We start from the raw sequence: 24,476 nt of genomic DNA on the forward strand, positions 1-24,476 counted from the left end.
TAAAACCATGGAGCTTGGCATCTACCATGACAATATAATTTGCCGTTGATTTTGATGAATTTCATCAACAAACTCTCTCAGAGTCATTCATTTTGGTTCCCCTTATAGCTTGAACTGTACCCTGTCCTGTACATGTATGCTTAAACTTTTACCAATCAAACTACCGGTAGTTTTCCTCTGTGTCCTAAAGGCATAGATGTCTGGAAAACTAGTAGCATATAATCAGTTTCACATTGCCCACTTGTTATCCGTTATCAAATCGGACTGTCGGTTTTGCATCATGAGGAGATAAAGCTCAGCTAATGCCCTACATTGTGGGAAGATAAGTTGAGTTCTCGTACGCAAACATTCCATTTGCAGTGCATGACACTAGTCCTCAGCCATGATTGGCCTAACATGTAATTCCTGTTTTTGAGGAAAAAATCCTCGGTTTGCTTTATCAGTGCTTGTGTAAGTTTTGAATGAGCATTAAAAGTAAGCTGATGTTATGGATTTGAAGAATGTTATGTTTGTTATTGGCAAGAGATTGAAATTAATAGTCCTGTGTGATCATATTAGTCTGTGCCATTGCTCCGGGCACCAATTAGTTATAGTTTTTCCTGCTACAATGTAGCTAATGAAAATCTCATGGAATTCCCCCGCAGTGTGGTTCTTTCTAATATACTTGCATACTTTTGAGATGTTTCTGATGTGACCTAGACTGGCATCGTAGTGTATTGTCTGTTATTCATTGCTTTTCTTCAAAAGTTCTTAAATTAAAAACTTCTGGAGCGAAATGTGGTTGTAAGGGGTTTTCCTTCCAGTCCATTGAGTAAGCTTAGTTCCTAAGTAGTCTGATGTAGCTGTTATTGCTGGTGAGGAAAATAATGCCATGCCGAACAAGGCACTGTGTCGGTATTGTGAAGAACCATTATGAGGTTAAATGAGTGTTATTCCCACCAGATCTGTGAAGATGGTAAGCCTCTAAAGCCTCTTTCTTACATAGTGTCATTTCAAAATAAACTCCGAACAATCCACTGGCCTTGGGAACAATGGAGTATCACTGAAACAAAAGGGAAGGCATTAAGCAACTAGGAGGTGTAATTGTACTGACATTTAAGGAATCTTCTTACTGAAAGTAAATCTTCTTTTCCGGAGTTGTTAGAGATGCAAACAATGGTTCTCTTTGGCTTGTTTTGTCCTTGTGCACATGTGCTGGTCACAGTGAGTATTTGCTGCCAGTGAAGCATCCTTGTTTACCGTCCAAACTGTACTTATGTACAATTTCTCTGATGGTACTTCAGGCGCGCCGGACAAGGAAGGTTTAGTGTAAACCATACATGGCGACGTGTCCAAATCAAAGAAATTGTTCGGTTTCCATTCTTTGCCTCTACAATGGCATAAGTGAGCGCTAAAACTAAATAAACAGGTATCAGGTGCTGTTGGGACATATCCATGCACTTCTAAATATTCTTTGTAATTCTCACCAGTTCTGTACTTGTTTAAAAACTGTAGAATTGGCAGATGTGCTTGCCGTAAGTAAACACTGTGAAAAAGGGACCGCTTTCATTGCTTGGGAAATGTCCATAGAAAAACCGATGCCTATTCTGGATTTACTGTCCTCTCAGCTGGTTTTCTGCCTCTTGGTATTTTATTCTTTTAAAGAGGCTCTTTGCAAATGTAGAAAGAAGTGAGGGACTTGATTCTGCAAATAGTTCTACCAGATGTGGTGAGATTTTATTGTCTTTTTGGTACAAAGCTCCATGGTGAGCTGTGAACACTCCAAAGAATACACATCATGAAGTGCTGTCTCTGTACAAACTTTTATCTTCCCAACAACTGCACTTTAAGTACACCAGTGAAACTGTATTTCATAGAATTCAAACTTTCTCAGATATTTCTGTTCATAGGCCTCACCAACAAACCACATTCTGTTTCGCATATGAGAATGAATGGATGGTTAGAGCTGATTTGAGCTTCAGTGTGCGCGCCAGCATAAATTTTATTGGTGCGGTTTTAAAACTTACATTAAGATCAAGCACGATTATTTCGATAACTCAAGAATCTCGTAAACTAGTCTAAGCTGTGTAACTGTATTCACAAACCACTGCATAAAAAATACCCTGAAGAGCATCTGAAAGATATTGTTGTACCACTGCATTACTACTAACATATGGTATATATTTTAAGAAATTCACAGCAGACTTTGAAGAGAAAGATAGAGTGATAGACATTAACCTTTGTCCACCAAGAAATATTTCTCCACAGATTTGTTTAATGTTAATAGAGTTGGACAGGGACCTAAGTCTGGCATTAATAGGTGTTACTCTGTATTTTTTCTGTAACAGACAGGAAATATTATATTTTTGTGTTCAATACCAGAAAACTTTCCACTATATTTAGATCCCATTACTTAGAAGCCTGACTTTACATCCACATTGCAACCTTATGATGGTTTCACATGCTAATACTTCAGAATCTGTATTTTTCCCCTTCGTCATCAGGACTGGAGAGAGATCACAGTCAACTGTGCAAGATAGAGCCCCTGTGCCCAGCCAAGTGTTCATGTGTAGCTGGTGTGGTTGATTGCAGAGCCAAGGGGCTTCAAAGTATTCCAGAAATTTTCCCAGAGAATACTGTTGAACTGTAAGTAGCTGGACATTCTCATCTCTTTTTTGACATTGTAGTCTGGCCTCGGTGAAGATGGCATGGCTTCAAATTTAACGGGAAAGAATCTAGCAAATTCAGGTTAAACTCTGACTTCTGTTTTACTTTGAACCAGACACCCAGTGCAAGAAATACTCAGGCGCCAAAGTCTGCTAGTCCCATCACAACCACATACAGAATCTGCTTTATTCAAGGAAAAGGGCAAAGAGCCTTGATAAGAGTTTTGCAATGTAGATTCTCATAGCCTGTCATGTTGTGTTTTGTACACTTGTTTCTAACAACCAAGATAGGAACCATCTAGATTAGACAACATACAACTGCAGCCAGGAAGAAACCTCTCTCATAAAACACTGTCTAACTTCTCTGTGTCCTTGTAGACTTTTGCAAACTTTGATGCCCTGCACTAATTTTTTTTGTGGGTGACTTGCAAAATCATAAACAAACTATTAAAAGACCTAGATGTAAACACAGGGTTCCATAAACAGAAGGTCTGATACATTCATTTTGGGATTTATGCTGCCACTAGATCCAAGAGGTGCTATTTCTGTAACACCAGTTGCAGAGTACACAACAACTCATCCAGCGGCAGACTTGTGTCCCACAGCAACAAACGTAATCCATTGTTCTCAAGCATATTGTTCAAATTCATCATCAACAGACAATTAATGGAACTTTTGTCCATGTGTTTTCATTTCACTTTTGAAACAAAATTGCAAGTACAGGACAAAAAACCTGCGACAATTTAAAGAAGTGTCTGGAGGCCGTACGGATGTTGTGCAATTTAATCAAAGGCCATAGCCATGGGGAGTTTAAACATATTGTCATTTTATGATTTTTTTATTTGTCTACTACTGTACTTTTCAATGACATTGACAGTTATAAACATCTTCAGTGTTGTGTGTTGCAAGTTTTCAACCATGTTTCACAGAGTCCTTCAAATGATGTGAGTTGATTTTGAATTTTCCAAACAACTTGCTTCAGATGGACAGGTTGTCTCTTTTTACACACACGCCTAAAACAACAAATTCTGCAAATGATTTAAAATTGCCTTGAAATGAGAGCATTTTTTAACAACTTCGTTGTACTTAGAGCTGGTAGAGTATGTTTTTACTGTGAAACCACTGAAAGTATTGCTTAGTTAGTGTGCATATTTGCAGGAAAAACATGAGAGAGTTATGGGAAACAGTTTTATCATCACGACAGTCATACAGTGATCATAGATCATACTTGTGTATTTTTGTGGTTTAACTGTTGCAAATTAACAGATTAGACTGTAGACATGTTTGTTTCCTTAACAGTTAATGAATTTTTGACAAGAAGACCTGAAGGGATACATTTGATTCAATAGCTTGCGGGGAAAATTTGTCCAATTCTTTAGGCTTGACAACTGTTTGTCACAATTGGCTGAATGATTTTGTAAAGGATTGCATCTCGCAAACGTTTTTAAGTTTGAAATCATTTACACCATTCTTTCCTAGCCCATGGCACGTTCATTCACGCTTTCAGTTCCCTTAAGCTTAATGACCTTGCCAGGTGGTTTACAGGTTAAATGCCCAATTAGTGTTTATTACATCTTTTATATTCAGTGAGTTTTGTGGTGCAGTCAGAATTTGAGTACAGATGTGCTTCACTCACAATATGATGGAAAAGGGGAATGGGCAGAAATTTCTAAATTTGACAGTCATTGTTCATGTCAAATATGGAAAAATGATTCGCCAGCATCAGATTGCACTTGCAGTTATCTATGGTGTGTCTTCACCATAATCCTTACTCTCTTCAGATCAGAGACAGTTCAAATCTGGCAGCCTGACTGTAAATGATCATTGACCAATGTCAGCTTTTGTGTACTTTGTGAAGTTGCATTTCACAGAAACTCCCTCCTTGTCATCAGGAGCTTTACATGAAATCCTATCACTTCAAGTCAACTGAAGAACAAGCTTTCATTTTCAAAATACACACTGTCAGGTAAACCTTAATCAGCAGCTTGACTTTTGAGGGGAACAGGGGATGATTGACAGATATGTCAGAGTGGCGTATGTTGTTTCATTCAATTGCAATATTTGCCAAATAATGGAGCTATGAAGATCATGCTTATGCAATTTGATCACAAACATCCAAGTCACTGAAAGAGTGACAGCCTGCATTTTAATCCTTTCAACACTAAAAGATTCAGTCCCATCCTTTTGTTTCCAATGTGATATCGGATCAAAATGCCGGAAACTGGCATGAAAGGAATTTAACTCTCATTGACACCTATAAAAGACCTGAAGCACTCACCTACTGGAATAAATGCAATGAATTAGATTACCATAATTAATCCCTCAAGCTGTTTATGATGGAGGGCCGTTATTGTTGCCATGTCAGAGGAGATAGGTAGTTCTGTATCAAATTGTGAACTCATGTGAGAATGAAGTTTTGAAGGTGAAGTTGTCTTTTGTCAGTGGGGGACGTTGCCCGAAAACTAACAGATCTGTTTTGTTGCATTTGAACAAACAAAACAAGCATTGAAATGTGCCAGAAGAGTAAGCTTACGCCATGAATTCAATCTTTTCTTTCACAAAATTTGAAGACTGTCTAATTGGTCGGATATGTCAACTGTAGCTTGTAGGACAATGGAGCTGTCAAATGATTGATTGACTGCGTATGAATGTTTGGTTCAGCCAATTGCATTGAACTGCATGGTCACATGTGCAATGATGTTGAAACTTTATTCTTGCCTGTAATTATAAGTGTGGTGAGAACATATGATGGAAAAACGGAGACTATGAACAAGAACCTCAGATATTAAGTATAATTCTGCTGATGTTTTCAGAATTGTTATTTAGGAATGTGAATCTTGAGTGTTTTTTGGTGATTCCAGCAGAATTAGCTTGTCCAATATCATGTCTGAATTTGCAGTATGTTCTATTGCTAAATGAATGTGCAGGTGACCAGTTTCTTTATTTCATTACGCCGATGCAGGAATTGTACATATCAAAGTAAAGGAATACGGTACAATCTCTCTGCTGTTTTGATATCAGAGCCAGAATACGACAAAGTATTCTAGTCTGAACTCAGATGTTGTCTTGCATCAGCTTCAGAATGATTCATCTACGTACTTGGACAGAAACCCAACTCTGAATGTTGGTAGATCAACACCCTGGCCTGCGTGTTAGGCTATATTGCTCCAATACTTGAGAAGGAAGTTATAATTTAAAAGAATGTTATGCTTACTGCCATGTCAGCCCACTGATGTAGTTTATACTGGAGATAAATATTGTTTTAACGATGCATTACCTCTTTGATTTATCTAGAGATGGCTGATACATCATATGCAGAATTGAAACAGGATCATATGTCAAAGTGTGTCTCCTAGACATCTGGTGATCTATACTAGACTGAATTGAAATACCAGTGAATTATGGACTTAGTTGTTTTTACAGTTAGCAGCCATGTTTTTACTGTAAAATGTTATCATTCATATAGGCGGTGCCATTTCAGATTTTCGTGACAAAAAATGAAATCATCCATTTTAAACTTTGACTGCGATCATTTGACGTTGATTTTTTATTCGGTGTTTATTGATGTTTGGTTTCACCACCGGTCATTTGTGTTTGTATCTAGTTTCAAATGCCATTTCGTAAACTGTACCAATGACCTGGATTAAAGTTCAGCTACCTATATGTTAAAAGCAAGCCAGAATTTCAGTTTTTTTATATTTAGGACATTTTTACATGGTCAGAAACTATTTGGTTCAATGCAGAAAATTAAATCAGACACCAAGTGTTTTTAAAATTTTCAGAGTTATGTTAAACTGAAGTTCCTTTGCAAGTTTTGGACAACAGAAAGTTGGATAAAACACAACAAACGTTAATGGAGAAAATACTTACTAGTCAATGGTGTACTTGAATTCGCAAGCAAGTGCATTGATGGAGAATTGTCTCTCTAAATTAGTATTCTTTAGTAAACCTGGCTACAGATGCGTGATAATTTTTGTGGTCAGGTGTGCAATATGACACGGTACATTGGCAGTGCAAGCCATTGCCAGTTTTCCGATAGTAATGCTGACTACATCTACAAGAAGGAGTAGATGACAGAGGTCACTTCTGATGTGATACTCCACACTGTAGTATCATGTACCTCAGTCCCAATTTTTGAACAGCTCTCAAGAAATTCATATAGTGCTTGCATTAAGAGAAAGTAAATGGAGTTGATGTTGGATTTCAGCGACGCTGGTTTCAACATTGGAATCGTTGACGCTGGTGTAATGCAAGCAGGGCTGTGACGATGTCAGGAATTGTCAGGTTACGCGTTTTAGAATCCTGAAACAAATCGAATTCTATTTGCATCACATGGTGGTGGAATTCGCGCTCAGTGGAGTGTAAACGGGGCCTGAATTGATCTGAGGCGGCACGCATAATGCTTGGATTGCGACTGAGAGGTGTAGACGCAGAGTTTTTAAACGTGTCAGCGCATGCTGGTCTCTTTTGCCGACCCGGGCTCTGTTTCTCCCCCAATAGAAACCGTAGGACTGGGAGATAGCAGGCGGCACTGTACTGAGCCAGTGATCCGAGAGTAATGCGTATTGTCAGGTCACTGGTACCAAGTGGGGAACCTGGGCTCAAATTACCAGGGGGAAAAAGAAATCCAGTTGTACGGTGGACAATATCACGCCGATAAAATACACCAACGCTGTGTATTCAGCGTGGCAACAACATCATGTAATTAGATCAATTAACTGCATGTCCTTTGTGGACTGTTTAGTCCGCTACCTGTAATCCAATGCATTGCTGTGAAGTTTTGAGCAACTGTGTCAATAAAAATGCTAATTCTATCCCAAAGAGATGCCCACGATACATCAGAGCTGTAACAACATGACATGACTAAATGCATGAACATTGCTTGCAAAGAATCTAGGGCACTAGGCATCTGACTCTAGGTCTCCATATAATGAGAGTTTTAATCGAGAATTGGAAATAAAGCTATCCATTTTATCTATTGGTCTCTTCAAGGTGCCTCAAATTTGTTGGATAAAGTTAATTAATTTTCATTGAAAGTGTGTGAAGTTTGCGTTTTGTACATTTGTAGCTGCTGTAAAAAGTCATAGCACATAAGTTGTAAATATATTTCTATGAAGTCTATCTACAGCTCTCTTCTGTATATTATTATTACCTCCTGTAAATTGGCAGTGCTGACAGACATCTTTGTTCATATGTAGAGTTCGTTGTCTGGTCACGCCAGTGCCATTTGCCAAATTGTATTTTCTGTTATTGGTGCAACTATAAAGGGGCAATAACTTTAAGTTTAATAATACTTTGGTGTTCATCTCCTTAAAGTATGTTGAAATGCATATAGAATAAGCCTGCCAACACAATGCATTGCTTTCGGTATGCAATATGTTGTTGTTGAGAAATGAATTCTGTTCCGGGCCAATATTCCTCTGTCGATATGATAACATAGGACATTGTACACGCATACAGGTGTAGACTGTATTGACAAGTTGAACATTAAGCATTTCAACATGATTCTTGGAGTAGAACAAGAAGCTGTATTGTACAAACCAAACCGCTACTAGGCATGATTTGGGTATATTGCAAGAAAATCATGTCTGAAAGGGTACGTTTTATTCCCACAGCAGTGCTAGCATGATACTAAACCATAGCATTTGATATATTAATCTGTTCAACACCACTTTTATGGCTTGCCTTGTTAAAATTTCCTGTTTTATTGTTTTTTTATCGATATCCAGGAGATTAGAACAAAACCAAATTACCAGTATCGGATCAAGATCATTCACTGCCTACAAGAAACTTGGACGAATGTGAGTAAGATGTCCAGATATGATACAAATACATCCAGACTGTTGAAGACCAATCTTGGCAAGAATAAGCCTTTTGATGTCTTTTTTTTAAATTTTTTTTATTCACCCTGTGTTGCAAATACCATATGTATCATGTGAGTGAGTTCATGTAATGAAGCATCTGGTATGCTTTTGTCATATTGTGACAGCATCAATTTTCTTACTTCAGGGTTAACACGATGTAAAATCGGAATATTTCTTTAAGGTAGTATGTGAAATGACTTATAATTTAACTCCAACTTTCTGTTAGGAAACTTTAAATCAATCCTTTTCAAAATAATACATAAATATCAGGGGTCACCATGCAAAATTTGACCAGAGAAACAAATTACGTAACATTTGCCAATCTTTGAAAATCAAAATGGCCATCATCCCCGTGATGGGGAAAAATTAACATTTTTGATTTTCACAACACTAAGAAGGTGAAATGTTTACTTCCTCAAAGAACTTCAAAATGAGCCCCCACAAGTGGTAGGCCGGGAAAGAATTGTAAGACTTTGAGAGTGTGAATATCTGTCCCCAAGGCACATTCTACCTTAATAAGAGTTTCTTTCAAAGTATGTTTGTGCTACAACTTCATTGGGTGTACCTGAAGACCTCTGAGCCCAGTCTTTTATATGAAGGCAATTACGTTTACCTAGGGGGTTCCATTGTTAATAAAAGTATAACCCCTTAGGATCATCTTAATTTATAACATTGTCCGGTGATGGCCCAGTATGCTTCAGTCTTCCCCTTTAGACATTCTTCTTTTCAATTTCCTGTGACTTTACTCTGAAATTTTGTTTCTTTTTCAGTGACGTGAGCAACAATTTGATATCGGAGATCGCTGATGATGCGTTCACTGGGCTGAGGGCACTAACATCACTGTGAGTTTTGGTGTTGTCATCGTTTAGAGAAAATAAGAAGACATGCTAATAAATAAGAAATCCAAATAGCAGCCAATGTGGCAATATGATACCTGCCCGTCAGAACTGTTTGTCTGATTTTTTATAAATGGCTAGAGGAAGAGGACCTGTCATGTTATGTTTTGAATCGCATAGTAATTCATGTATCGTTTGCATTCAAATATTTCTGCCATGAGACAAAAATTATTAGTCCCAAGTGGCTACCTGTGGTTGAATTGAAGTAAATTTTGTCACAGGTCGCACATTTTTTTGACGTCTTTGTGGTAAACAGAACCTCGAGACAAAGTGTGAGCCTCATTAAAACTGGATCAGTCCAAACAAATCAACATCCAGCTGTTTGATGCTAAACAAGTACTGTGAACTCCTATATATCAGGGCTTTTTCAGACATTGTTTGAAAAAAAATTCTCCAAAATTTTCAACATGTCAACTTGGGTTTTATATAATGTGTCGATGAAATGGTAAGAAATATGTGAACAATTTGTCTAAGTATAGCTCATGACATCAAAATTTACACAATATATCAGAGACAATATGTACCACTTATGATGTCCAAGGAGGTACAACATTACAATCCAGGTTGTATGTCTTATATTGAATGATGGTTGAAAGATTGATGGTTGAACTCAAGAAAAGAAACATTGCATGACTCTGCAAGTGTTCAGTATTTTGAGGATATCGATTGCAGGGACAGGAAGTTAAGACTGTGATATTTCTTTTTTCCAGGGTGTTATACGGCAATAAGATTACCGAGCTGCCAGCTGGCTTATTCAAGGGATTGTCATCTCTACAGTTGCTTCTGTTGAATGCTAATAAGATTTCATGTCTTCGGGCAGACGCCTTCAGGGATTTGTCGGCTCTCAATTTGCTGTAAGTTCACCCATATGTGTTGCAGGGAAACTATATTGTGTAGGGTCATGCCTTTTGGCTACTGATAAACTGCTGCAAACAATTGGTGTAAAAAATTATAAACAAAAATGTAAATTGTATATAGTATTTTGATAAAAAATATCAGTAAACACCTTTCACAATGTATAACTGCTGCAAACGATCGGTGTAAAAAATTATAAACTATATATATATATATATATATATATATATATATTGTATGTAGAAAAAAAATATTACAAAATATTTCATTTTGAAAAAAAATATCAGTATACACCTTCCACAATGTATAATGATTTTTTATTTGTGAGAAATTTACGTTTATCTTCACATCTAAAGAATGTAAGTTTTATTTTATTCATTTCTGATTTGGTTACTTCTGTCCTTGAGATATGTAAACATGGAGACTGTCAAGCTTAAACCCTCTTGCATGGTTATGTTTGTTGAAAAGTGGCAAGTTATACTTCATGCTTGATCAGTTCTCTTATAATTGATTGATTGCTTACAAGAGTAGAACACGTGTTCTGAGTTCTCAAGTAAACTTAAATAAACTCAGTCAGTGTCTGTTTTGGGAAAGCGTCGTCACGCAAGTTTGCTCAACTTTCAAAACCCTGAATTATGAAATGGAGATCACATTGAACAGTCTTGGCTGCAAAAAACAAAACAAAACAAAGGAATCTGCATGAAGTATTCATAATTCTGTCAATTAAAAGCTATTTCATTGTAAGAATGGTATTAAAAAGATGAGTTTGTGCAAAATGGAAATAAAAGAAATTTTGTAAAAAGTGCCAAAAGAAAATCTCCAGAAATGACTGAAAAGTAGATACACTGTATATGAATCTAATCCTAGGATTTCTTTTGGGAAAAAAAACTATTACCTTTTCATCACATACTGGGAGTATCAGGAAATATTTTCATTAAACCCTTTCAGCAAAATGGTTTGACTCAATCCCATTGTTTTCTGTGGCAAAGTTAGACCTCTTTGAAAGGAAATATTGGGTTACAGGGTCATAGCCTTTCACCCCCAAGAATTGGTAAATTCCCATTGTTTTGTGTAGGATGGGTGAGTTTATGTACAGGGATATGGGGTAAAAGGGGTATGCATCACAATGGAGTATAAAATTAGATAACAATATATTGCTTTTGTTGTAAACACAAATGATTGATCATACACATTAAAATATAGTACATCAGCTTACTATGGTGATGATCCACCTTTACCTATAACCTCTGTTATTTCTTGTTTCAACACACTTTTAGTGGTGAGGTTTAACTTGTGTGATTTGGGTGAAGAGCCAAAGGGATGGGGAGGGGGAAGTTTTGATTTAAAATTCAACAAACCATAGATGTGACTTGACTGATTGTGAGTTACATGCTATTTTTATAAGTGCAGCACACTCTAGGTGAGGTTATCTTCACACTGGTCCCGTCCTACACAAATCAAAAGCCAACAGAACACTTGGTAAATAAACAACCATCCTCTGAGCTAGAAAGGAAAAACTCTATTATAAAATGTATATAGATTTAAACAGTCGGAAGCAATTATAAGATGATACAAAATAGCGCAAAAGGCGCCTTTCTAAAATTCTCATTGTAAATCCGTTCTCTCTGTCTTTTTCTTCTTACAGATCCCTGTATGACAATAACATTCAGTCTATTGCAAATAATACCTTTACGCCCCTGGTGAGCATCCAGACGCTGTAAGTACCCGTAGTTTAATCCTTGTTGTGTGCTAATTTTCTGTCTTTGTCTTTAGAATTCCTACCTGGGAAAACTTGGGTGTCTATTTGCATTTTTGAGGGCTTAGAAAGTATTTTGCAGCCCACATACTAAATACCACACACATGTAGCTGTGACTTTTGTTGTCCGTCAACACTTGTCAAGAAAAAGAGACAAGAAAGAGAAAGGCAATTTTTTTATTAGTTTGTGCAAAGTCTATGGTTCGTTTTCCTTGTCAAGTAGATGAGAACATGCATAAAAGAAACATCTCCCTTATGTCTCAAGTACATGAGAATAACCGGCGCTGTTTCTCTTGCCCAAACGCATTTGAATATGTGGAGCCTATTCAAGATGTTATTTATCGTTCAGTTTGAGCCTTCCAGTTACACTCGACATTTGCATATTGTGTGGTCGCCGAAAACCTGGCCGCCCAGTCCATTTACACACCTCTTTGAGATGTTGAAGTTTTGTTGTCGGGTTGTGTCATGAGGTAGAAGATTTATGGGGAAAGCTCAATTCAGAGAGCTGATGTCGGCGAAGTCAGTTTGGACGGACAGATCAAGTGGAGTGCGAGGGGATGTACAGTTGGGGCGATTACTGTCTCACATTGTCCCATTGAAATTCAATGGTACAAGGTCCATAAAACCCAGTCTAATCCAATTTGCCAAAATGACAAAAGAGTTCAGCCAACCATAAATTGTGCAAAGCCTAATGCCATTCAAGCAGAGTCAAATCACAGACTGAAATTTCCATCTGTGCCCTTTTGCGCTTCAAAAAAAAAACCATCAAATTTTCACACCTTTTAAGCAAGTTGCAATGGAACGACAGGGCTGGAAGATTTTAAACAATATGATGTGAAGTCCAGTAGAAGAAGAAACCAGCTTGCCGAGACCCTGTACCTGCTCTTCCCTTCCTGTTGACAAAGTTTGTAACTGCCTAATTAGTGGATCAATTGTATGGCAAATCTGTTCCCAAAGAAAGCAAAAGAATGTACCAATTAAGGATAGTTCTGTAGTCAGATTTTTTGAAAAAAGAAAACACTTCACAATTTGCTGTTTTTTGCTTCCTTTCGAGGCAAAAACAGACCGCAAATGGACTCTTTTGGTTTAGTTCAGGACTGTTTCGTACACTTCACCACTAATTAAAGCGATTTGTGATTGTGTAATATTGTTTTTCTAGATATACATTGTTTTCTAATTGTTTCAAAAAAGTTGCCATCATGATCCTATGAAAGGGAAAGAAAGCGAGCGAGAGTCGTTTAGGATGACTCATCACGTAATCTCATTCATCACTGTTGTCATGAATAAGGTCTTATCAAGTATCAGTGCACACCTTCTGGTGCAGAAACAACTCTGCAATGTGCATAGATTCATTGCGCTGGCTCCTAATTTGCATAGATTCGGTCAGAGAACAAAAGCACGTTGGCTATCTCTGGATGTCGGAATAATCAGCGCCAGTCTATCCTGCTTTTGTGTGTTTCTGTGGGTTTTTTTCGGTCAGTGGATATTTGAAATTGGTCATGATGATAATATCAACAAAGACTGCAAGCTCAGTAAATTGAGGACTACAATCTTTGAATATTCACAGGAAAAATCTAATTTTTTAGATCATGATTTAAAATCTTTCAGGATTACAGATGGCTGAAATCATGCTTCATGTCGCTGTTAGCTTCTTTGCATGGCACTAGCTTACAAAGAATCCAAAGTCTTGCCTGTGGTTATTTTCTTTGGCCGGAAGTGTTGTTATTTTTTTCTCTTCTGAGACCTTTAGAAGTCGCAGTCTCTGCCCTTGTGTCAAACACACTTTTTCAAAGTCTCATGGCCCTCTAAACACCATCTTTGACTCCTGTCTGTGTGGTTTTTCTCTCTTAGCCAGAACCGGCAACCACAATGTTTACACAGACAGGTAATTTCTCCCGGTCATATGTAAACACGTCTGAAACAAAATAAAAGCACAATAAAAAGTAAATATCATATCGAGTTGCTACATTGATGTCGCGATCCCTCCTATTAATAGTAGACTCTGGAGGTCGTTGATGAAAACATATTAATGTCAAAGGGAACATTGACGACAGTTTTGCTACAACTTTTGTCGATGTTGTGGTATTTGGTTTAAAAACAGAACGTTTATGACAAACAATCAACCACGACTGGTCAAGGTGCTCTATTTTTGTTGGTTTCCCATTTCATTTGACATTTCAAGCCAAGAGGTTTTGTTACAAAATTACTTTATGAGCTGTTATACACAGAAAAGAGATTTAATCTGTTAACCCATATTCCTCTATGTAGGTCAAAACTTTGCAGGATGGAGTGATTAAAGATCAAAGCATGTGACCTATACACAAGCTGAACGATATTCAAAACAGTAGTTCTTTAGAATTTACAGTTGTTTTAACAGTATTGCATAGGAGAAGATTGGAAAATACGTAAATAAATATATATAGATGTCAAAATAAGCGAAAACAAAGCAAAAGACAGGTTTTTGTAAGATTTCTCATGATGTTGTTTCACGTGTTGAAAAATACCCATGTTATTTCATTCCCTGGCATTACAACATCAGATCATGTAGCAATCCCAAAACGCACTGTGATACTGAACAGACTGTTATGATAGAAGTGAGTTTAAGACTTCAGTAATGTAACCATAGGCAATTGTTTATATCTGTGCATTGTGGCCGTAACTGGCTGATATGGTCTCCAATCAGCACTGAGTGTTGTGTTACTAACCAATCAAGCTGTGAATGCGATTCTGCTACCGTACAGATGATACTGTACCGCGATAAAATTCTCCACAGCTACCAAGTTTGCACTCGAAGTTAGTTACAAGAACCTATTTCCAGAAAGAGGGTCCCACAATTTCATTTTGTGTTGTTGTTAGTGGCTCACATTCCAAGTGCTCGTGTTTTCTAGGGTTTTCACAGTTTAGGGTGAACTTTTTATGAGGCAGATACTTTCAACTCCAATTTGCGTTTCCAAACTATTTGTGAATACTTTTTCCCTATGGGCAAGTATCTGCTTGATATTGGATAATTCTCAAGCAAATATTCTCATTAGTTTAGTCTTAAATTATTTCCAGTCAACAGAGCTAGTAGATGTTGTCAATTTCATGGAGTTCAATGCTTCAGCCCTTTGCTGCGTAGTTTCACCCTTAACTTTCACCGGTGAAAACAGCATCCTTTCTGTTAGGAAATGGAGGTCAAAGGTCAAGGAAGAGTACACATCCTCCTACCTTCCAGGGCTATGGGAGAAAAAGAACCCACCATTGTGCAATGTTGAAGTATCATCGAACAATGTGAAATGTAAGATTGCCAAGTTCTGTGAATGGATGAATTTATTAGCAGACAGTTAACAGTGAATCTCGGCACAGTCACTCAAGAATAGGGCACCCACTCCACTTTGCCCCCCAATTTGCCGAGAATTTGTATGGCCCGATTGTAAATAAGTTACTATGACTTTATAGTGCAGTAAAAGCCCTTAAAGGCAGCCACAATAGAGCCTCTGTTATGGATCTTTCTCTCTGGAGGAAGCTCTCACAAAAGTGGGAATTTTTGTGCTCCAGCTACCAAACATAGCAACTGTTTGTTGGAAGCTTGTCCCCATGGAGCTTCCAAGGGAGCTGTCCAAATATTGATCCTTCAGAAGCCAGTGAATAAGTTTAGGAGATGAAATGGAGAACCACACACGATGTGCAGAGGATTGGATGGCTTTCCGACTCATCAAAATGACATCATAATTTGAAATGTTTGTTGTCCATGCTGCTGCACTTTGGGGACCAATAGCAGTGATTTATTGAGAAAAAGAAAAGATTTTTGATTGTTGTCCATTGAGGGCGCTTGATTCCATGCGCCATACTGTCTCCCACAGCCTCTTCACACAGTAAAATGTTATCAACTATCACAAGTGATATAGCTGGATAACTTTATACAGATGAATTAAGCTGTATGCAGTATGATATGGCATAACTCAAATTAAAACTTACATCAACTCTTTTTGATTTCCATTTCAGTCATTTGGCCAAAAACCCATACATCTGTGACTGTAACTTGAAATGGCTGTCTCAATTCTTACACAACAATCCCGGCATTGACACCAGCGGTGCAAGATGTGAAACACCACGCAGGATGAACAACAAGAGAATTGGACAGGTCAAACCAGTCAAATTCAAGTGTAAAGGTAATACTTTGAAACTTAAAGGACATGTTTGATCAAATTTATTGAAATGTGTTGACTGTGATATTTTTTTGAAAACAATTGGCAACCATTGATGGAATTGAATGCCACGTCAGCAAATGGAAAGACCTCATCAAAAGTATGGCATCTGAGTCCACCGACGCTGATTCTTGAGTGCACTTTAAAGCATTTTAACAGGCGGTCTCAAGGCCTGCAAGTAGTCAGTCTGGCATTTCACCATTGGTAGTCAAATTTCAACCCCAGCGTCCTACGGTGGAAGGTAACCTTTGTGCTCCAAATTGTTCTATATGGCAGATACATTTGTACAGACTCCCTCAGATCAGCTCAGCATAGAATTATATCAAAGATTACTGACATTAAAATGTTTGTTTTTAATTTATTTAGGATCTGAAGAGTTCCGCACCAAACAAGCAGGGGAGTGTATCATAGCTACAGAGTGCCCAGGACAGTGTTTATGTGAAGGCACTGTTATAGACTGCACTGGCATTGGACTCAAAGAAATACCAGATGATATTCCAAGCTTTGTAACTGAACTGTAAGTGAAATAAAAACAAACAGACAGACAAACAAAACAGACTATTCAATTTTCTGGCATTTCTGCGGCATTTGCTCAAAGAAGTTATCCTCTTCAAAATGTGGTGTTGGTACATGTTTATTAGAAATATTTCTTCTTTCTCCTACCACATCAGACGTCTGGACGGCAATGAGATAGGGTCCATTCCAGCAACTGGGCTTTTCCTTCGACTACCTGAGCTTCGAAAATTGTAAGTACCAGTCAAACAAGCGTTTTTATATATAACCTGATAAACACATCTGTTTCTTTGTGAACGTGTCAATTCATCTGCTAGGATACCACAACCACAACAGAGAGTAATTTATGTCCTTTGTTGGCTGTGTCCTTGTTTGTCGGTCCATCATGGGTCGCTGTTTTGGCGTTTTTCTGTCGTGTCATTACCTTTACAACAGTCAATCATCCACTCCAATAATGGTGATCACACAGTGTGTAATTGGTAATTGCTAAATAGAACCTAACTGTACAATATGTTAAGGTTCACTGTTTGTTAGAGGAGATGTCTGCTCATTGGCAGACGTTTCTGATAAGTGTCAGAAACTTTGTAGTTTTCTTTTAACGCAGTACGTACCTCAAAACTTGAAATTATAACCTTTGCTTAAACTTTCCACAAGGAAACTTGAAAGCATTGACAAGAAAGAAATTACAGTCTCAACATTATCACTGAAGTCAAAGATACATAGATTTACAATATTTGAAATTCAAAATGGCCATTTTACCTTGCATTATCCATTGGGAGTATTTGTTATATATGAAAGAGGAAAGAAAGATCACCCTCATCAGTGATTTTGCCAAGGTTTGGAAGATAGGTAAATGATGTGGTAACTTTGGTACCATTCTTTTGTCCTCTAATGTAATTGTATTGGTACTATGCGGGGGTACCGCTTGAAATTTACTTTGGTACAGGCCTTAGCAAACACACTACTCATGCTGTATGTTGATAAATATCAGATTTGGACGCTAAATCCAGTCGTTTCACTTTTTATTCCTCAGGCATATTCGGAATAATAGAATTTCTCACATTGAAGATGGTGCCTTCATTGGTGCCACACAACTGACAGAGTTGTAAGTAATCACTGCATCCATTAACATGTTCCACAAATTTTGTTTTCACTTGAGATCATTCTCAATCATCTGCTGATCATGTTTCTGTTACAAAAAGTTATGATGTATAGCCAGTCATTGATGATAATGTCTATGATTTTGATCTTGACTAATGAAATGATCGAAAATAGACTTTTAAGGAAAGAAAAATTCCATTATGGCTCTAGAAAGTTTAAAATTTACATGTTAAGGATGTTTCATTTCATGTCAACATTGTATTTATCAAGTTATTTTTTCAATTATTATTTTCACAATTTTATAATGATTTGTTTTTCATACAAACATGTATTTGCCACCCGATCCCATTCCCCCAAAAATTGAATGTTATTTTGTCATGCTTACACCGTTTTTGAAATTATTCTTGTATTTCACTCAATTTCAAACTGAAGTTCACACAAGATGGAAGTGGATACTGATATTGCTATTCCATTGTCCGTACAAAATGGCAAAAAAGTTTGATCAGTGTCAGACAATGTATATGTTTATTATGTATCTGTCTGTTGTTGATCATCAAAAATTGCTCATTCTCAGTCATGGCACAAATTACTCTTATTTCCAAATTTCTTTTCCTCGGAATAATCATTATTCAGTACCCACTTTTATTTTGTACTGGCTGCAGAGCGAAAGATTATTCCCTAACTTCACGGAATATTGGGTATATTGGTTTTGGTGGCCATGAAGGGTGTATTGACCAAAGAGGCAACTGGGATGCACAAATCACACACAATTTGCACCGTCATTTCTAAACCATGCAAAACCTTACCAAAGCACAGAACAGTCGTGCATGCGTGGTTAGCTTATGTAGTACTATCAGGAAGAGGGTGCTTTCTCAAAGGAGTCATTGGTTTGGACAGTGCCATTGGGCCAAGTGATAGCTTGAGTAGCTTGCTAAGATGCGTATACAGCAGTTTCATCGTCAAGAACACAAACGACCTGCTTCAAAATATCATTCCAACAGAGAATTAAAACATTAAACACCTACCATGCTGTGCAAATGTGGACACGGTCCTCTGTGCATGGCAGGACATCTCGCTGCACGATTTCGTTAAACTCACACACAAACACGATTCCCCAATTTTGACATCTACTAAAATAAACTTCTGTAACAATTTCATTTATAAGAAAATATCTCATATAAATAATTTGGTGGTTTGGTGGTTGGATTTCTCATTTTTGCACATTTGTTATTAATGACACTGCACTTTATCATGGTCACATTTTAATTCTCATTTAAAAGTTCTCATCTTTAAGTATATAGCATTGTTGATTAAATCTTAACTTTTATTTTTTTTTTTTGAAAAGAAGTAAAAAATGAAATGAAATAAAACTATTGATCAATAACAAGGCAAAAGACCTATACTTTTATATTATATGCTAAAAGAATTGGTTTTTTTTGTGTATTGCTTCGGTCATAAATAATTTTATTTCTGTGCTTGTTAATGTTGAATCCTATTTTTTTTGCCCATGTTTTGCTTTCTATGTTGTTCTTGCAACCTGTGAAGGCTATTAACTAGTAACAAGCTGGGTAACTTAAAGGGAAGCATGTTGGTTGGACTTAGAAATTTGAAAACCCTGTAAGTACCATACACGCAGGGGTACTCGGATACGGTGACCTTCCACCCTATTTCATTGAGTAGAATGGTACCAACCCACTGTCATTCTAAGAGTGGGTTGGACCACTATACTCAAAGATTGGGTTTAGAAGGTCTTTGTTGATAGAAGTTAAAGGTCTGGTGAAATGCCCATGTTGCAAAATCACAAAAATACAGTTGATGGTCTATAAAACAGTCACATTTATTTCTTTTTTCGTTTAGCGCGCGTGATTATGAAATATGGCAAAAGAAAAATGCAATGTGGGCGTGTCCCCCGAGCCTCTCCAGTCGACTTTTTTCGGCTTTCCGAAGTTTGCCCGACGCCGTATCTCATAACGGGAAGTAGAGTATTTCACACCTCCGTAAGCTCCCCGCGTGGGGTAACTTCTAGGATTTCCACTTACATGATCAGGACAGTGTCCTCCTTCACTATGGGAAGACGTTGTTCTTTTGGTGGCTGTGACAACGGCAAGAACGTGAACGGCTCAACTGTAAACTTTTTCATGTTCCCGTCAAGTGTTGAGTGTTTGAACCGTAATGTGCTTGTCTCTTCTGGTTCTTACGATCGGCTGAGCCTGCCTCGCTACTCGCTACACAGAAGGTTGGGACCGCGATGCAAACCAACTGCATAAACACCAACACTGAATGTTGAGACTACCATTAAAACGATAAACAATACGGAACGTAGAGATCGCGATACAAATCATGGAGGTTGAGTCCTCCAATCGACAGCAACACGGAACGCGTCGTTGGGACGGCGATAAAAATGAAGAACAACGGGGAATACCGGACCACGAGGACCGCCATGCCATGCAAATCGACCGCAACATGGAAGCATCTGCACCGCAATGCAAATCAACTGCAACACCGAACCTTGTGGCCTTGATTTAAATGCGTATGTCTGCTATGTATAGCAAAAGTTTCAATTCTCGCAATCGAGCGTTCCCATGCCTGCTGTACACTAGACAAAATGACGTCAAATTTATCGCGAGGACTCGATTGCGTGTGCCTAAGTTTCAATTCTCGCGAGAGCCATTTATGCATGCTGTACACTAGACTAAATGACGTCAAGTCTCTCGCGAGACTTGGCTTCATTGCAAATACGTACGACGGAAAGAACGCAATAATACGGAAGTAGATACAGTTTTTGCGAATCGCCGAGAGAGAAGCGCAGATCAACAAAAGACTAAAAAAAGTCACGTTTTTTCTTTATTTTGCCATATTTTTTAAACAAAAATCACTTTCGCCTCTGTGGCGAATTAGGATCGATATTTTTCGCCACTTCGGATTTCGATTCGCATTGGCGAACGTGCAGCGCAAGCACTGTTTTGTTAGCGGATATCGGGCAGAGATAAGGCGGCGTGGGACCGCTATTCGATGTAAATGAACACACCTGTGACGTCACAGACGGCCAACCATGATCCCAGCTGAGGGCGTGACCTGAGTGTCGCAAAATGACCCCATGAAAGCCGCGCACAGAAATATCAAAAAAATTAACACTCGCGCGTACTTTTAGGTTGCAATTCTGTTGCGAGTGTAATAGTATTGCCCCCCTGGAAGATATTCAGTCACACGAACGGGACCATTTCACCAGACCTTTAAGATTTCTTTTCATTCTAATGTTTTGCACTGAGTGTTCCATCCTTGATTGAGTTTTGTATCTTTTTCTTTGAAATCTGTGTGAGTTTTGAATTTCCTTTCTGGTGTGTTTCCTATGTTTCACTCACTCTTTGCATGTCTTTTCAAATAGCAGTGTACTCCAATAAGTTAAAGCCTGACAAATACAAAGCTCCCAATTCTCTCTCCACCTCAGTTAAAACATTCCAACAAGAAATCTTCCATCCCACATAATGTAACAATAAAAAAAAAACACTACACATCCATCCAAACCAATCTAGTCTTCCATGTCAACCATAAAAGTAGTAAAAAACGCATCCACTTAAAAAAAAATCGATTTCAGAGTACTGTAGTCTGAAAGCCGAGTAATTACCCACCCAAAAATTACCATAGTAGACTTTCCAAGTTCCTTCTTGCTGCCCATTTGTCTTCCAAATAGTAGAAAATCACTAGGCTGTAACAATTGCTAGTAATTTGGGTCAGGTTTCTTGCTTCTTGACCATTTGAAATGCATATATCCACGCATAGCATGAAGTAGAATTATTGCTATGAACATCTGGGGCTCTCATATATTTTGAAGTGATTTTTTTCCTGTCAGCGTGTTCACCTGCTTTCTTGAGATCTGGTATGATGCAGTCGTAATTCCATATGTAATAAATGAAACATTTGCTTTTTATAGAATGTTGCGTAGCAATCGTCTCTCCTGTATCAAGAATGATACGTTTGGAAGCCTAACAAATGTACGCTTGCTGTAAGTATTCTCCACTGCTCCGCTCTGAAATGAAATATTATCGATAAATTTTCTGCACGATTCACATTAAAAGATAAAAGATCCACGTGTGGTTATGTGTTATCATGGGTGAGCAAATGCAGTGGTCAGGGGTGTGGGATCACTGAATATTTTGCCCGGACCATTCCATTCAGATGGTAGGGTAGACAAGACAATGCCAACGAGGGTGTGTTGATAAGGCTTGACAACTACCTTATGTACTTTTGAACTGGTCCTCAGACCACCAAAGATTTTATATATTTGCTAAACCCAGTAGTTCTATCAATATGAACTACGCTATCAGGATAAAGAAATGTGAAAATAAGTTGTCCTCAGTTAGAGAATTTGTGATCAACAGTGTTTTCAGGCAGTGAAACCAAACACATCTGGAAAGCTGTACTATGAAGTTTGAATTTCTTTAAATATGATCACCGATCTTGGCGCCATTAAACTTTCCACAAATTTGATCTTCTATCTCTAGGGTACAATTCCGAGAAACCATTGATCACATATATTGAAAATAGTACCCTTTATCAAATCCCATTTTTTTTCATGTATACCACTGTTTGTTTTTTTCAACAAACTTGTTTTAGTATCACAATAATTCTTTATGCTTGGATTTTATGGTTGAAATCAATTTTCTTAGCAGTATTGAATAATCAATTATGTTGTTTGTAATTCATCAAAAATCACCAGCAGTTTCTCTGTGATATAAGTGAATGCTACTCACTGCAAATATTTGCTTTTGATACAAATGTATGTTTTAAAGATTACATCACTAGAAATTGACAATGGTCCTATTTAAGGTAAGCTCCATTATACTCAAGATGAGTCGAGTTTCACAAGAGTTCTCAAGATATGTTTTTTCTCCCCAGTTCACTGTATGACAACCAGATTACCAGTATGATGCCAGGGGCATTTGACAATCTCAAGGATCTATCAACTCTGTAAGTTTTCAATTTTATATCTTATATAGTAAAAAATTTAGAAATTGATATTTCTGAGAAGCATTGTCTACTACTTTTACAGTGAGAATAAAAGTTTGGAGTCACCAGGTGAAGTTTTAGGATAGGGGAACAAATTACCTACAATTTGCCAAATTTTCAAGTTGAAAATGGTCACTATATACTACATAAGAACTCTATCGAGAAAAATTGAATTGTCAATTTCAAAAAGGACAAACAAGATTGTAAAAACTTTATTTACTCGAAGGCTTTTTAAAATGGGTCCTTACATAATCAACAGACTGGTAAAGTCCCAATATCTGTCCCAGAGGTGCATTCTATTTTATCCTGTTCAGCTCTAAGTTTTAACCCTTTGAGCGCTATAATTTTCTCCCGCCAAAATTTTAGTGCAAAATTTTACCAATTTTTATGATTTTTTCTGTAATTTTTTGATAATTTTAGACCAAATGGACATCACATTTCATTTGCTACAGTTTGTCATCAAAATTTCGACAAAAATCTGAAAAAATTGACTGGAGTGCAGGGGTTTCATTAAGTTTTGAAGTAGGGGGCCAGAATAGAAAGGTAGGCGGCTAGCAGCTGCCATGACCACAAAGCGGTCATCGTGGGGGAGGGTCCGGGAGGGGGTGTTCCCCCTCCCGGCCGAAGGCCGGAAACCCTGAAAAATGAGTTAAAATTCACTTTTTACAGCTTACAGTCACATGAATTTCTAGTATTTTCAGGAGAATTGTCAGCAGTGTTCCAGGGCAATTTGTGTTCATATCATAAAAGCCATTTTACCTGGGAGATTAGGCCTAAATATGATAATTCATAATTACAAATAATAAAATGTGGTAATGTTGACGATATTTTGAACAAAGAAAACTGAAGTCTTAGAACCTAAGAACCTCTATGCTTTTGGGAGGTAAACTATAATAATTCACTATTATTAATGATATAAATTTGATATTGTAGACGATGTTATAAGTGTTACATCTAGACAGGGGGTTAGGGGATTCCCCCTCTGTTGAAATGTTTGCACCCCAATTAATTTGTCAAGCGGACCACTCCCCAATCAAGTAGAACACATGAACTGGTGACCCCCCCCCCCCGAAACTTTCTATTAAAGGGGGAAATCCCCCTTGTTGATGCCATCCGGGATGAAACACTGATATTTTAAGCACAGTAAATGAGAAAATTTTCATTAATGTATAATGTTATGCTTTAAAAATTAATGTAAGAACCCTGATGTTTGGTATGGCAATCTGTAGATGAAGAACTTTTATACCACTGGGGAGGTAAAAAGGATAATTTATTTAACAATAACGATAAAAACTGACAATCATTACCATATTTCGCAAATAGAAACAAAGACCCTCAAGGTTATTTGACTATATGGGTATGCAAAGTAAGAACCTTGATATAGGATATGAAAATTAGTACGTTGTCAGAAGCTCACATTTGGATTTAACTTGACGATCGCTTTGTGAGCTGTAAAAAGTGAATTTTAGTGGTCTGATCGTATTTTAACCACTCTCTGGGTGACGTTTTTATTTGCGTCGATAGACCGAAAAGCAGTATATAATACGTCTAGCTGGTTATATACCTTGACATTTACGCCTACCACGGTGCAACGCACGTCGGCTTACTAAAATTCGAACTGTAATCAGGAAGTTTTTCGCGAGAAAAAAATC

The 24,476-nt window shown here is 37.6% G+C and overlaps 1 protein-coding gene across 1 annotated transcript in view; it reads left to right on the forward strand.

The window, feature by feature from the left end:
• LOC139119961 (slit homolog 2 protein-like) overlaps positions 1-24,476 on the forward strand; it is an 87,745-nt gene that overhangs the window by 50,320 nt on the left and 12,949 nt on the right. Inside the window, exons 9-20 of the mRNA XM_070683931.1 lie at positions 2,484-2,625; positions 8,375-8,446; positions 9,280-9,351; positions 10,116-10,259; positions 11,906-11,977; positions 16,001-16,167; positions 16,570-16,720; positions 16,875-16,949; positions 17,750-17,821; positions 19,363-19,434; positions 21,749-21,820; positions 22,714-22,785. Of these exons, the coding sequence (XP_070540032.1) occupies positions 2,484-2,625; positions 8,375-8,446; positions 9,280-9,351; positions 10,116-10,259; positions 11,906-11,977; positions 16,001-16,167; positions 16,570-16,720; positions 16,875-16,949; positions 17,750-17,821; positions 19,363-19,434; positions 21,749-21,820; positions 22,714-22,785 (1,183 nt within the window). The remainder of the gene's footprint in view (positions 1-2,483; positions 2,626-8,374; positions 8,447-9,279; positions 9,352-10,115; positions 10,260-11,905; positions 11,978-16,000; positions 16,168-16,569; positions 16,721-16,874; positions 16,950-17,749; positions 17,822-19,362; positions 19,435-21,748; positions 21,821-22,713; positions 22,786-24,476) is intronic.

This window comes from Ptychodera flava, chromosome 20, assembly GCF_041260155.1.
Source record: "Ptychodera flava strain L36383 chromosome 20, AS_Pfla_20210202, whole genome shotgun sequence".
NCBI lineage: Eukaryota > Metazoa > Hemichordata > Enteropneusta > Ptychoderidae > Ptychodera > Ptychodera flava.